The 12834-nt window shown below is 35.9% G+C and overlaps 1 protein-coding gene across 1 annotated transcript; it reads right to left on the bottom strand.

Moving 5' to 3' along the window:
• Nucleotides 1-421: 421 nt before the first annotated feature.
• On the bottom strand, nt 422-2803 carry LOC107909846 (probable methyltransferase At1g27930). The gene has a single exon (XM_016837529.2). The coding sequence runs from the start codon at nt 1713-1715 to the stop codon at nt 846-848; it is 870 nt and encodes a 289-aa protein (XP_016693018.1). The 5' UTR covers nt 1716-2803; the 3' UTR covers nt 422-845.
• Between the last annotated feature and the right edge of the window lie 10031 nt (nt 2804-12834).

Genomic DNA, 12834 nt, shown 5'->3' with positions numbered 1-12834 from the left:
TGTTTCTTCCGCCATTCAAAGTCACAATAAATCTCTTTTTTAACTCTCAAAAATCTCATCATCAAAATGAGAGCCATCCAATCTCTTTCCCTGGTTATTTCTCTTATATTACCCACTATTTTCCCTCCTTTCAACAGATAATTAGATTTGGTGGAGTCTAATGGATTATTTTGGTATGGGATATTTGGAGGAAAATATTAGGGAATTTTTCCCCAAAACTTTTAATGCTACACTTTGAGGTAAGAAATGAGGTATTAGTCTTAGCTTCCATTATTGGGCATCATTTTTTTAATGTAACTAAATCAAGAACAAAAAAAAAACAAAGTTGGCTCGCGAGTTTTGCAACAAGAGGTATTACTTAAGTGATCACATGAAGAACAATAAGAAATATGCTGAAACAAAGGAAAATTGAACAGAAATGTCCATAAACAAAGTTATCTCCAAGAAACATCAAGAGATATATATGACAACTTTTATTACATTTTCAAATGCTCAACACGATGGATGGAAGGAATGACTTTGCTTACAAAACATATTCCAAAGACCACTATGTTACTTTACCAAAATTATCTCATTTACTCAACTAGGACAAGAATTTAAACAGTACGAGGAGAAAAAATAAAGTGAAATGACTTGCCTCACCACTTTAGCAGTGGCAACCCTAAACCATGTCCACCTGTCTTTTAATTATATTAAACGTATATCTCATCATTACAACTCCGGCAATATCGCCGTCCATATTTTCTTTTATCAGGTAGTAGTACAAAGTAAAATTAATATTGAAATATTAATTTTATTAATAACTAAATATAAGATTTGTTTTAATTTTTTTTAAAAGGCGCATTTTAGCAAAACCCGGCACTGTCATCGCTGCTACTGTTAGAAGCTGGTGGAATCTCGAAATGCCAAAGTCTCCCCTCGCTCTTCACCAAGTACTTCCGGCACAAAAATTCCTCGGCAAAAACTTTCTCCACTCGCCGATTAACATCGTGCAAGAACACGTGCGTCACACCCGATCCTTTCCTGTTCCTCGCCATCACAGCCGCCGAGAATATCGCCGCCATCCTCCCTGGTGCCTCCGGGAAGTATCCACGAGGCGCATCGATCATTATCAAATCCCACTCGGTATCGTAAAACTCATCGGGAAACCCCGTTAACGCAAGCCTGCACTTTTCGTTTCCGCGTAAGTAAGCTTTCGACGGGTAACAGCTCGGTTCCGATCGATAATGGATGAGTAGATCGTCAGCTTCCTTGAGCTCCGTACGGTACTTTACCGCGTGAGCTTGGAGGATCGGGGCGTCTTTGAGCACAGACTGAACCCATTTGGGATCCTCTTCCAGGAAAATAGTGTTGCCATTGGGATTGAGGGAGGTCCACATGAGGGAGTCGTAGCCGAGCCCAAAGACGAGGAAATTACAAGGAGAGCGTTTCTTGAGTACGTCAAAGGTTACGGAGATCTCCTTGAAGTTCTGCTGCGGGACTATTGATGAAGTGGCGTAGTGGATGATAGCTTGGAGTTGGACCGGCGAGGAGGAGTATTCCTCTACGGCTATGGATCTGGTTTTGGCGAGCGAACATAGTATGGAGTAATCGGCGGTTTTTATGAAGCTCGAGATAAGTATCGTCCCGGCAATAAAGCCAGCTATGGTAATAGGCATAAACCATCTTTTATCGGCGAGGAAATGCCGATTCTTTGTAGTCTCTTCTCTTTTCATTTCTTGAGTTTTTTTTTTAACTAAAACAACCAAAAAAAGAAAAAGTGGCTTAAGGTCCGGCTGATTGGCTTACTATGGTCATATAGGAGAGGAACAAAGAGACATAAAAGGGCTAACGCGTTTCGCTTTGAAAAAATAAGGTTTGAAAATTAGGATTTTCTTAAAAAAAAGTTAAATATAAAATTAGTATCCAAATTTGTCTATATTTCTTAAATTGGTACTTATAATTTTTTTTTGTTCCTAAATTTTTTTAGGTCAATTATATTAATACTAGAATCTAATATTATTACTTTTTTTGTTGACGTAGCAACATTGACCACTCGTACGGTCCCATGTGTCATTCTCTTTGTACATCTTTTTTCTTTTTCTTTTTTTTTTTTATTTTTCCTTATTTTTTTTCATTTTTTTCTTACCTTGGCTATCACACTGTCTTCTTCATCTCTTGTTCCTCTTTTCTTCATCACGATTCCATTCCTTTTTTTTTCCGTTTCTCCTCCTTTCTATCTTCTCTTCTTCCTCTCCTTATTCCTCTTCTTCTAACCCTAGTTGCTGTCACCATGAGTCGCCACCATCAATGGCCTTTCCGACAAATTCGACCATCAAAACACTTCTCTTTTCCTCGTCTTCTCAAATTTTGCCTTGTATTTTCAAGAAAATCTCTTTAAAGCCAAAAAAAAATCAATGCTTGATCCTTGAGTTTTCTAAACTATACTCTTCGCTTGTTGATGAAAGGCAAAGGAGGCTTCTAATGAGGTTGAGAGCAAGTTGAGGAGTTAAATGAAGCAATAGCAGCGTCGTTGCCAATGCAACAACAAAGAATTGGTTTTCTTGGAGCCTAGTAGAAGTTTTTCAGGTCACAGGTTAACAAATTAAATAGAGGAATTGTCCTTATTGTTCATTAGATCCATAGGATTTTTAGGGTCTTCTAAATTATTGTAGTTTTTTTTGAGTTATTGCTCTCTTTCTAGGTTGTAAATTTCTTATTTTCAAATAATTTTAAATTCTTTTAACTTTTTAGGTTCTTGCTCTTATTTTGGGTTTTTGTTATCATATTAAGTTGTTATTTTTTTCTAATTGAAATGGTTTTGGGTTGAAAATGTTAGGTTATTTGTTTGTTGCTGAGATTGAATTTGAGAATATATTGGGTTCTTTTTTTTGTTTTTGTTTTTTTAAGATTTTGAGTTCTTTGTTTGTTATTTGTTCTTTGATTGTGTTGGATTCTTTATTGTTTGTTATTTGTGTAACATCCCGAGATCGGGTCTAGAAGTTTTAGCCTTGCAAGTGAGAGTTCGTTAGTGCTTCGGCGAACTAGGGAGTTTGCTAAAAAAGTATCGATAAGGAGTTCGCTAGTGTTTCAGTGTTGCAATAAATGCCAAAAAGTTGCGGTAAGGGGGTTTGCCAGATTCATTGAAAGCCAGGTTCGCCAGTCTGTTTGGTGAGCTGGAGTTCGCCAGTCTATTTGGCAAGTTGGAGTTTCTCCAGTTTGTTTAGCAAGCTAGGTGTTAGCTAGGTAAGTTGCGAACTAGGGGTTTGCTAGTCAAAGCTAAAGTCAGACTCAAATTAGGAAACAAATATATTGTGTATCTAGTAATACTCATGAGAATTCTCTTATTGATATTTTGTTGTCAAGTATCTATTTTGAATCAAGTTCGTAGCAACCAAGGTAAGCCTCTATTCTGTTTAGGTTGATTGTTCAGAAAGCTGGGTTCGCTTGCATGTGTGAATTCTATAAGCTTTGTCTGTTTAAGTAATTCGTGTGTTTATGTATTTTGTGAACCAATCCGACCATCTACTAGTAAGGACAAGGGAAAAGCCAAACTTGTTTAGTTTTTCAGTCAAATCAGTGAGTGCTTAAGAATTGCCATGGGTGTGCAAACTTTTATGTTTTTTTTTCTAAAACTTAAGGCTTTCAAACTAAGCTCCAAGAACAAAGTTTTTTTGAAAACTCTATTTTAAGTTCTGAAACTCTATTTTGAAGATAAGTTTTCAAGTCATGTTTTTAAATTTATGTTTTAAAGATTAGTTTTACGTGTGCTCCTATGTGAGCCTATGTTTCAAGATATTCTTTTAAGATACGATTTTATAAATTGTGTTTTTACGCACTTAGGTGCGAGCTCTCTGAACAAGTGTTTTTCAAGCAAGCTCCCTATGCTAGCTCTATGTGATAAGTTTATGTGCATTCTTATTTGCGAGCCCTTATGTTGGATATATTGGAATACCAAAGGATTGTCAGTACTAGCTTTTAAGTTTTGTGACTTTTGGAGTTGAGGCCCTGGCACATTTGGAGAGATAAGGGAATGTCGAGCTGTGCTCCATTCAACAGGACATGTTGGTGTATAGGAGAGTGCATTGCTTCGCGCTACACTTATGAGACATGTTAAGGACTCTTTGAGTTATTCTGAGGCATTATAAAGAGATTCGCATATCCAATAGATTCTAATAAGTGTGGACAAGAACATGTTTTATGTTTCTCAGCCATTCTGATAAGACAAGTGTGTAAGCATGTTTCACGCTATTTGAATATCTTTTTTCAAACAAGTACAAGTTAAGTTTTTAAGTATGATTTTCAGTAGGTATACGCGAAACTGTTTTCAAACTTATATGTTTTTTGACAAGCAGGATCTACGAAATGGTTCTCGCACCTGCATTGCGAACCCAACACGCAACACGACACGCAACATGATTTTTAGACTAAGTCCTTTTTCTATTTTAAACTTTGTGTTTTTAGCACACTTTGCTGATTCCTGATTATTCATTGGGTTCTCAATGAACTCACCCACTCTTCCCTTACTTTGCAAGTAAGTAGGTCGTGGATGGCAAGGGCAAGGTAAATGACTTCGTGAAGCTCATACCTGAATAGATATCGGCGAACCTAGGAAAATAGGTGATAGGGTTTTATTTATGTGGGTTTAGACTTATTACGATTTAATTCAGTTAATGGAACAATTTATTTAAAGGTTTAAGTTTATTTTCATTCTGTGAACCTTAAGTAAAATCGTTGTTATTAATCTCTTCTCAACCTGAATAAAATTTGATGTTTTTTTAATTCTCCTTGCTTGCCAACCATGTTATATTATTTAAGTTTTGCTAAGTATGTAATAGTATTATTATGTGAGCTCATGCCTTGTGATTTTATGTAAACATTATATGTTACTTTGGTATGCGAACCTGTAACACCCCTTACCCGAGACCATCTCCGGAATCGAGTACGAGATGTCATCCAATTTAACTTACCGATTCGGAGCATAAAAATTTGCTTTTAAAATTAAATTCACTGTTCATAACAACACTGTCCACCTGCGCAACTGTCACTAATTTAATTATAACTTGAGTTACGAAACTCAAAATTTAAATCCGTAAATTTTCTGTGAAACTAGACTCATATTCCTACTTACCATAAAAGTTTCAGAATTTTTGACTTAGCACATTAGTACAGTTTATTCATTAAAGTATCCCCTGTTTCACAGCTCGACAGATCTGACCTCTTGGCGCTAAAAATCAAATATCTAATTGTACAGAATTCATATAAGGTTACCATTAATTTATTTTGAAAATAGACTCACTAAGGAATCTAAACATATAAATTATGACCTATAATTATTTCTGTACAATTTATAATGATTTTCTAAAGTTAGAACAGGGGACTTCAAAAAACCATTCTGACCCTGTCTCACTAAAATTTAAATATCTCAAAATATAAAATTCCTTTGCCTACACCGTTTCTTTCATGTAAAAATAGACTTGATAAGCTTTAATTCTATATATCATTCACCCTCTAATTCCATTTCTACTATTTATGGTGATTTTTCACATTCACGTCACTGCTGCTGTCAAAGAAACTGCTTCTTTGAATTAGTTACCATTTAAACATACATAACTCCAAAACATATTCTTTAATAACTACTTCAATAGCTAACATTAGCCATATCATTTGGACATGCTCAAAATGATTAAGACTCTATACATGCCATAGTTTAAACATTTTGAAAAGCACATAATACCGAGATGGTTATGATAGTGTGATACGAGCTCCGACGGTCCACTATTCGATCAAGTTCAAATCACTATAAAACAAAGGAAAGAAAGAGATGTGTAAGCTATAAATAGCTTAGTAAGTTACATGTAAACAATAATTACTCAATTAATAATTAACACTTTTAACATATAACTAATCAAAATATTTCTTAGCAATTTCAATCACTTACACATACACAATCTTACCAATTCACTTGCATATACATTTTCACACTTAACATTTCATATTCACTTTAATTCATTATTAATCCCGTTGAACACTTGGAATATACACGGATACGTAGAGATTTAGCACATAAGTGCCACACTGATATGTAGCCGAAGCTACCACTGATATGTAGCCGAAGCTACCACTGGATGTAGCCAAAGCTACCACTGAAATGTAGCCGAAGCTACCACTGATCAATAACACTGGAAATGTCCACGGGTCTGCTCACACAAGCTGTCAGGTGTCTGCAACACATGCTAGATCACCCAGCACCCGGGACTCACTGTAACACTGTAACACTGGTCTCTAGTGACATGTCACTTGTATCCAATTCTATTCCTAAGTTCAACCGGGAATTTACACTTAACACTTTATTTTCAACACTTTATCACTTGAATAATTCATGAACAACTTTCCTTCCACATTCAATATTAATTCACATATCAAATATAATTCACAATTTATACAAATATAACTATTATTTACATATAACTTACCTCGGATGCAAAACGACTATTTTTGTAATTTAGTCGATAACTTTCTCTTTTCCCCGATCACTTGCACTATTTCTTCTTTCTTGATAATTGAGCTTAGGAAAATCAAAACCCTTAACTATGGTAACCTGAAACTTTCGGCAGCAAGCTTCTGATTTTTTTGAAGAAGATGGACACTTATTTTCTTTTTATTTTGTCTTTTACCCAATTTGGACAAAAATGCCCTTGACCCATTACTTAGATATTTTTCTAGAAATACCCTTTTGTGTCCATAACACTAATTTATGGTCTAATTGCCACATAAACACTTCCAATTTCATGCAATAATTCAATTAAGTCATTTAATCACTAATTAGACACACTTTGCATTTTTCTCAATTTAGTCCTAAAATTTCAATTAAGCACTAAAGTATTAAAATTTCCTATTCATATTTTCACACAATATTTCAATCAATCAGTAACTAATAAAAATTTATAAAATTAAACTATTTCACTTCGGATTTGTGGTTACGAAACCACTATTCTGATTAGGCCCTATTTCGGGCTATCACAATTCTCCCCCCTTAGGGATTTTCGTCCCCGAAAATCTTACCAGTGAATAAGTTGGGATACTGTTTCCTCATAGCCTCCTCGGTTTCCCATGTTGCCTCTTCCACCCCATGTCGTTGCCATAACACTTTCACTAAAGCAATTTCTTTGTTTCTCAACTGTTTCACTTCTCGTGCCAAGATTCGAATCGGTTCTTCTTCGTATGTCATATCCGATCGAATTTCCACTTCAGTCGGTGAAATCACATGTGATGGGTCCGATCGATATCGCCTCAACATAGAAACATGAAACACATTATGAATTCTTTCCAATTCCGGTGGTAAAGACAATCGATAAGCCACTGGACCAATTCTTTCTATCACTTCATACGGACCAATAAATCTTGGACTTAATTTGCCTTTACGGCCAAATCTCAAAATTTTCTTCCATGGAGACACTTTCAAAAATACTTTATCTCCCACTTGAAACTCAATCTCTTTTCTTTTCAAGTCCGCATACGACTTCTGTCGATCCGATGCAGCTTTCAAACAATCACGGATTATCTTCACTTTGTCTTCGGTTTCTTTTACCAAATCGACTCCATGTAACTGATTTTCATTAAGTTCAGTCCAATATAATGGAGTCCGACACTTTCGTCCATACAACGCTTCATAAGGTGCCATTTTTATGCTTGACTGATAACTATTATTATAAGCAAATTCCACCAAAGGTAAATATCTTTCCCAATTACCTTCAAATTCCAAACACAACATCTCAACATGTCTTCGAGTATTTGAATTACTCTTTCAGACTGTCCATCGGTTTGGGGATGGAATGCTGTACTAAAATTCAATTTAGTACCCAATGCCTCTTGTAATTTCTTCCAAAACCTTGAAGTAAATCGTGGATCTCTATCAGATATAATAGACATAGGTACACCATGTAATCGGACTATCTCAGCAATATACAATTCAGCTAACTTATCAAGTGAAAAACTCATTCGCACAGGAATGAAATGAGCCGACTTAGTCAATCGATCAACTATAACCCAAATTGAGTCTTTCTTTTTCGGTGACAATGGCAATCCAGAAACAAAATCCATAGTAATTCTATCCCATTTCCACTCGGGCACCATAATAGGTTGAAATAATCCTGAAGGTACTTGGTGTTCAACTTTTACTTGTTGGCACACTAAACACTTTGTCACATACTCGGAGATATCCCGTTTCATACCCGACCACCAATAAAATTTCTTCAAATCATTGTACATTTTTACACTACCGGGGTGAACTGCCAAATGACTATCATGTGCTTCTTGCAAAATTTTCTGAATTAAATCAACATTTTTCGGAACACATATTCTATCACGAAACATTAAACATCCATCTGAATCAATCTGAAAATCAGAATTATTGTCCACTGCACACTGAGTCTTTCTTCTTTGCAATTCATTATCCACTTTCTGAGCCTCACAAATTTCTTGAAGAAACAATGGTCTAGCTTTTAACTCTGCAAACAATGATCCATCTTCAGTCAATGTTAATCTCGTATTCAAAGCTCTCAAAGCAAAGAGAGACTTTCTGCTCAAAGCATCAGCAACTATATTAGCTTTTCCCGGATGATAATCTATCACAAGTTCATAATCTTTCAACAATTCCAACCATCTTCTTTGCCGCAAATTTAGATCTTTTTGTGTCATAACATATTTCAAACTTTTATGATCTGTAAAAACACGACATTTCTCACCATATAAATAATGACGCCAAATCTTCAAAGCAAAGACAATAGCAGCCAACTCTAAATCATGGGTAGGATAATTTCGTTCATGCGGTTTCAATTGTCGAGAAGCATACGCTACCACCTTTCCTTCTTGCATCAATACACATCCAAGCCCATTTAGTGACGCGTCACTATAAACAACAAATTCCTTTCCTGACTCAGGTTGCACTAACACTGGTGCCTCAGTTAAACACTTCTTTAATTTCTCAAAACTTTGTTGACACTCCTCGGTCCATTCGAACTTAACATCTTTTTGCAACAATTTTGTCATCGGTAAAGCTATCATCGAAAAACCTTCTACAAATCGACGATAATATCCGGCTAAGCCCAGAAAACTCCTAACTTTAGATACATTTCTTGGAGGCTTCCACTCAATTATTGCCGATATCTTATTCGGATCCACTCGAATGCCATCTCCCGAGACAATATGCCCCAAAAATCCAACTTCACTAAGCCAAAATTCACTTTTGCTAAATTTAGCAAACAATTTCTTTTCTCGCAGCGTTTGTAGCACAATTCTTAAATGTTCAGCATGCTCGGCTTCACTTCGGGAATAAATAAGAATATCATCTATAAACACCACAACAAATTTATCCAAATAGGGCCGGAAAATTCGATTCATCAAATCCATAAAAATAGCTGGAGCATTAGTCAGACCAAAAGGCATTACAAGAAATTCATAGTGGCCATATCGGGTTCTGAAAGCAGTCTTTGGCACATCTGACTCTTTAACCCTCAATTGATAATATCCGGATCTCAAATCAATTTTGGAAAACACTGTGGCATCCTTTAACTGATCAAACAAGTCATCTATTCGGGGTAATGGATACTTATTCTTCACTGTCACTTTGTTAAGTTGACGATAATCAATACACAATCTCAATGTCCCATCCTTTTTCTTCACAAATAGCACGGGAGCACCCCACGGAGAGTAACTTGGTCTAACAAATCCTTTATCTGTCAGCTCTTGTAATTGCACTTTTAATTCTTTTAATTCAGTTGGTGCCATTCTGTAGGGAGCAATCGATATTGGAGCAGTACCTGGCATTACTTCAATACCAAACTCTACTTCTCTAATCGGAGGCAAACCTGGCAACTCTTCTGGGAACACATCTACATATTCACATACCACTGGCACTGATTCGATCTTTATTTCAGACACTTTTGTGTTCAACACATAAGCAAGATATGCTTCACAACCATTTTTCAAACATTTCTGAGCAGATATGGCAGAAATCACAATTGGCATCACATTTGACTTATCTGTTTCAACCCGAAGAACTGTACCACTACCACACTTCAACTCAAGAATTTTCTGACTGCAATCTATCTTGGCCTTATGTAATGTCAACCAATCCATTCCCAAAATAACATCAAATTCATCAAATGGCAACAACATTAAGTTGGCAGGGAAACACTGACCTTGTATAATCAAAGGACAATTTTTGCATATTTTATCAACTATCATATGCTTGCCTAAAGGATTCGACACTTTAACCACATACTCAGTCAATTCAACACACAAATTCTTATCAGACACTAAATTCATGCATACATACGAGTGAGTAGAACCAGGATCAATCAATGCAAGAACATTAGTGTCGTAAAGAGAAAATATACCAGTGATCACATCAGGAGAAGATGCTTCCTCTCTAGCTCGGATGGCATAAGCTCTTGCTGGAGCTCCCACTTCAGATCTTACAGTCGTGTCTTTTGTTACGCCTCTACCACTAGTTCCAATCCCCACATTTCTCTGTGGTCTTCCTCTAGTAGTCACACTGCTCGATCTCACATTCTGAAACTTTTCTATCTCTTCTCTTTCCGGACAATCTTTCACAAAATGATCTTGAGATCCACATTTAAAACAAGCTCGGCTGATTAAATAACATTCCCCCAAATGTCGTTTTCCACAATGTTGACATTCCGGTCTAGTAGGTTTAACACTACCTGTACTTGCCATAGAAGTTGCCTGAGCTTTAGAACCTGAATATTGTCTTCCTCGATCTCTTTGAAAATTCACACTAGAAACATTCGATCGAGTATTCATTTCTTTAAACTTCTTCGCTTGAGACTGAAATGGCTTGCCCATTGATCTTTTTCTTTCATCTCTTGCTTCACTTTCCACCTTTCTTTTCTCTTTGCTCAATTCTTCAGCCTTGATAGCTCTTTCAACTAGTACCACTAACTCTTTAATTTCAAGAATTCCCACTAGCAATCGGATATCCTCGTTTAATCCATCTTCAAACCTTTTACACAATGTAGCTTCATTAGATACACACTCTTGGGCATACTTGCTTAATTTGACAAATTCTCGCTCATATTCGGCTACCGTCATGCGCCCTTGTTTCAATTCAAGAAACTCTTTTCTTTTTGATCAATGAAACGCTGACTCACATACTTCTTCCGGAATTCTTCTTGAAAGAAGTCCCATGTAACTTTCTCTTTAGGCACCACTGACACTAAAGTTTTCCACCAATTATAAGCCGAATCCCTCAGCAATGAGATAGCACATTTGAGACTTTCTTCTCGAGTACAAGATAATTCATCCAACACTCTGATAGTATTATCAAGCCAGAACTCTGCTCTTTCAGGATCATCATTTACATTAGCTCGGAACTCTTCGGCTCCATACTTTCGAATTTTGTCCACTGGAGGCTTTGACAATTTTAACACTTCAGTTTGTTGAGGAGCTATGGGAACAGCTTGAGGAATAGGAGGGGCGGAGGAGGTTGAGCATTAGGATTAGTTCTAACAAACTCAGTGTACCAATTGTTCATCATTTGGAGAAAAGCTTCTCGAGCCTCATCTCCTTGACCCTGAGTCTCGAATCGACTTTCAACAGGCACATTACTTTGAGCATCATCAGCTGTATCTCGGTTAGAATCCATTACTATAAAAAAAACATTTTAAGATGTCAGGAGTCGTCACACTATCATTATTCAATTATGGCATGTATAGATAGTCTATTACACTCGCTACGTTAGTCCGAGAATCGACTAAACCGTAGCTCTGATACCACTAAATGTAACACCCCTTACCCGAGACCATCTCCGGAATCGAGTACGAGATGTCATCCAATTTAACTTACCGATTCGGAGCATAAAAATTTGCTTTTAAAATTAAATTCACTGTTCATAACAACACTGTCCACCTGCGCAACTGTCACTAATTTAATTATAACTTGAGTTACGAAACTCAAAATTTAAATCCGTAAATTTTCCGTGAAACTAGACTCATATTCCTACTTACCATAAAAGTTTCAGAATTTTTGACTTAGCACATTAGTACAGTTTATTCATTAAAGTATCCCCTGTTTCACAGCTCGACAGATCTGACCTCTTGGCGCTAAAAATCAAATATCTAATTGTACAGAATTCATATAAGGTTACCATTAATTTATTTTGAAAATAGACTCACTAAGGAATCTAAACATATAAATTATGACCTATAATTATTTCTGTACAATTTATAATGATTTTCTAAAGTTAGAACAGGGGACTTCAAAAACCATTCTGACCCTGTCTCACTAAAATTTAAATATCTCAAAATATAAAATTCCTTTGCCTACACCGTTTCTTTCATGTAAAAATAGACTTGATAAGCTTTAATTCTATATATCATTCACCCTCTAATTCCATTTCTACTATTTATGGTGATTTTTCACATTCACGTCACTGCTGCTGTCAAAGAAACTGCTTCTTTGAATTAGTTACCATTTAAACATACATAACTCCAAAACATATTCTTTAATAACTACTTCAATAGCTAACATTAGCCATATCATTTGGACATGCTCAAAATGATTAAGACTCTATACATGCCATAGTTTAAACATTTTGAAAAGCACATAATACCGAGATGGTTATGATAGTGTGATACGAGCTCCGACGGTCCACTATTCGATCAAGTTCAAATCACTATAAAACAAAGGAAAGAAAGAGATGTGTAAGCTATAAATAGCTTAGTAAGTTACATGTAAACAATAATTACTCAATTAATAATTAACACTTTTAACATATAACTAATCAAAATATTTCTTAGCAATTTCAATCACTTACACATACACAATCTTACC

The sequence above is a fragment of the Gossypium hirsutum genome, chromosome D02 (assembly GCF_007990345.1).
Source record: "Gossypium hirsutum isolate 1008001.06 chromosome D02, Gossypium_hirsutum_v2.1, whole genome shotgun sequence".
NCBI lineage: Eukaryota > Viridiplantae > Streptophyta > Magnoliopsida > Malvales > Malvaceae > Gossypium > Gossypium hirsutum.
This window is presented reverse-complemented; position numbering and strand designations above follow the sequence as displayed.

Excerpts from the sequence above, each read along its gene's own strand:
- LOC107909846 (XM_016837529.2), bottom strand. The coding sequence starts at position 1,715 with ATGAAAAGAGAAGAGACTACAAAGAATCGGCATTTCCTCGCCGATAAA.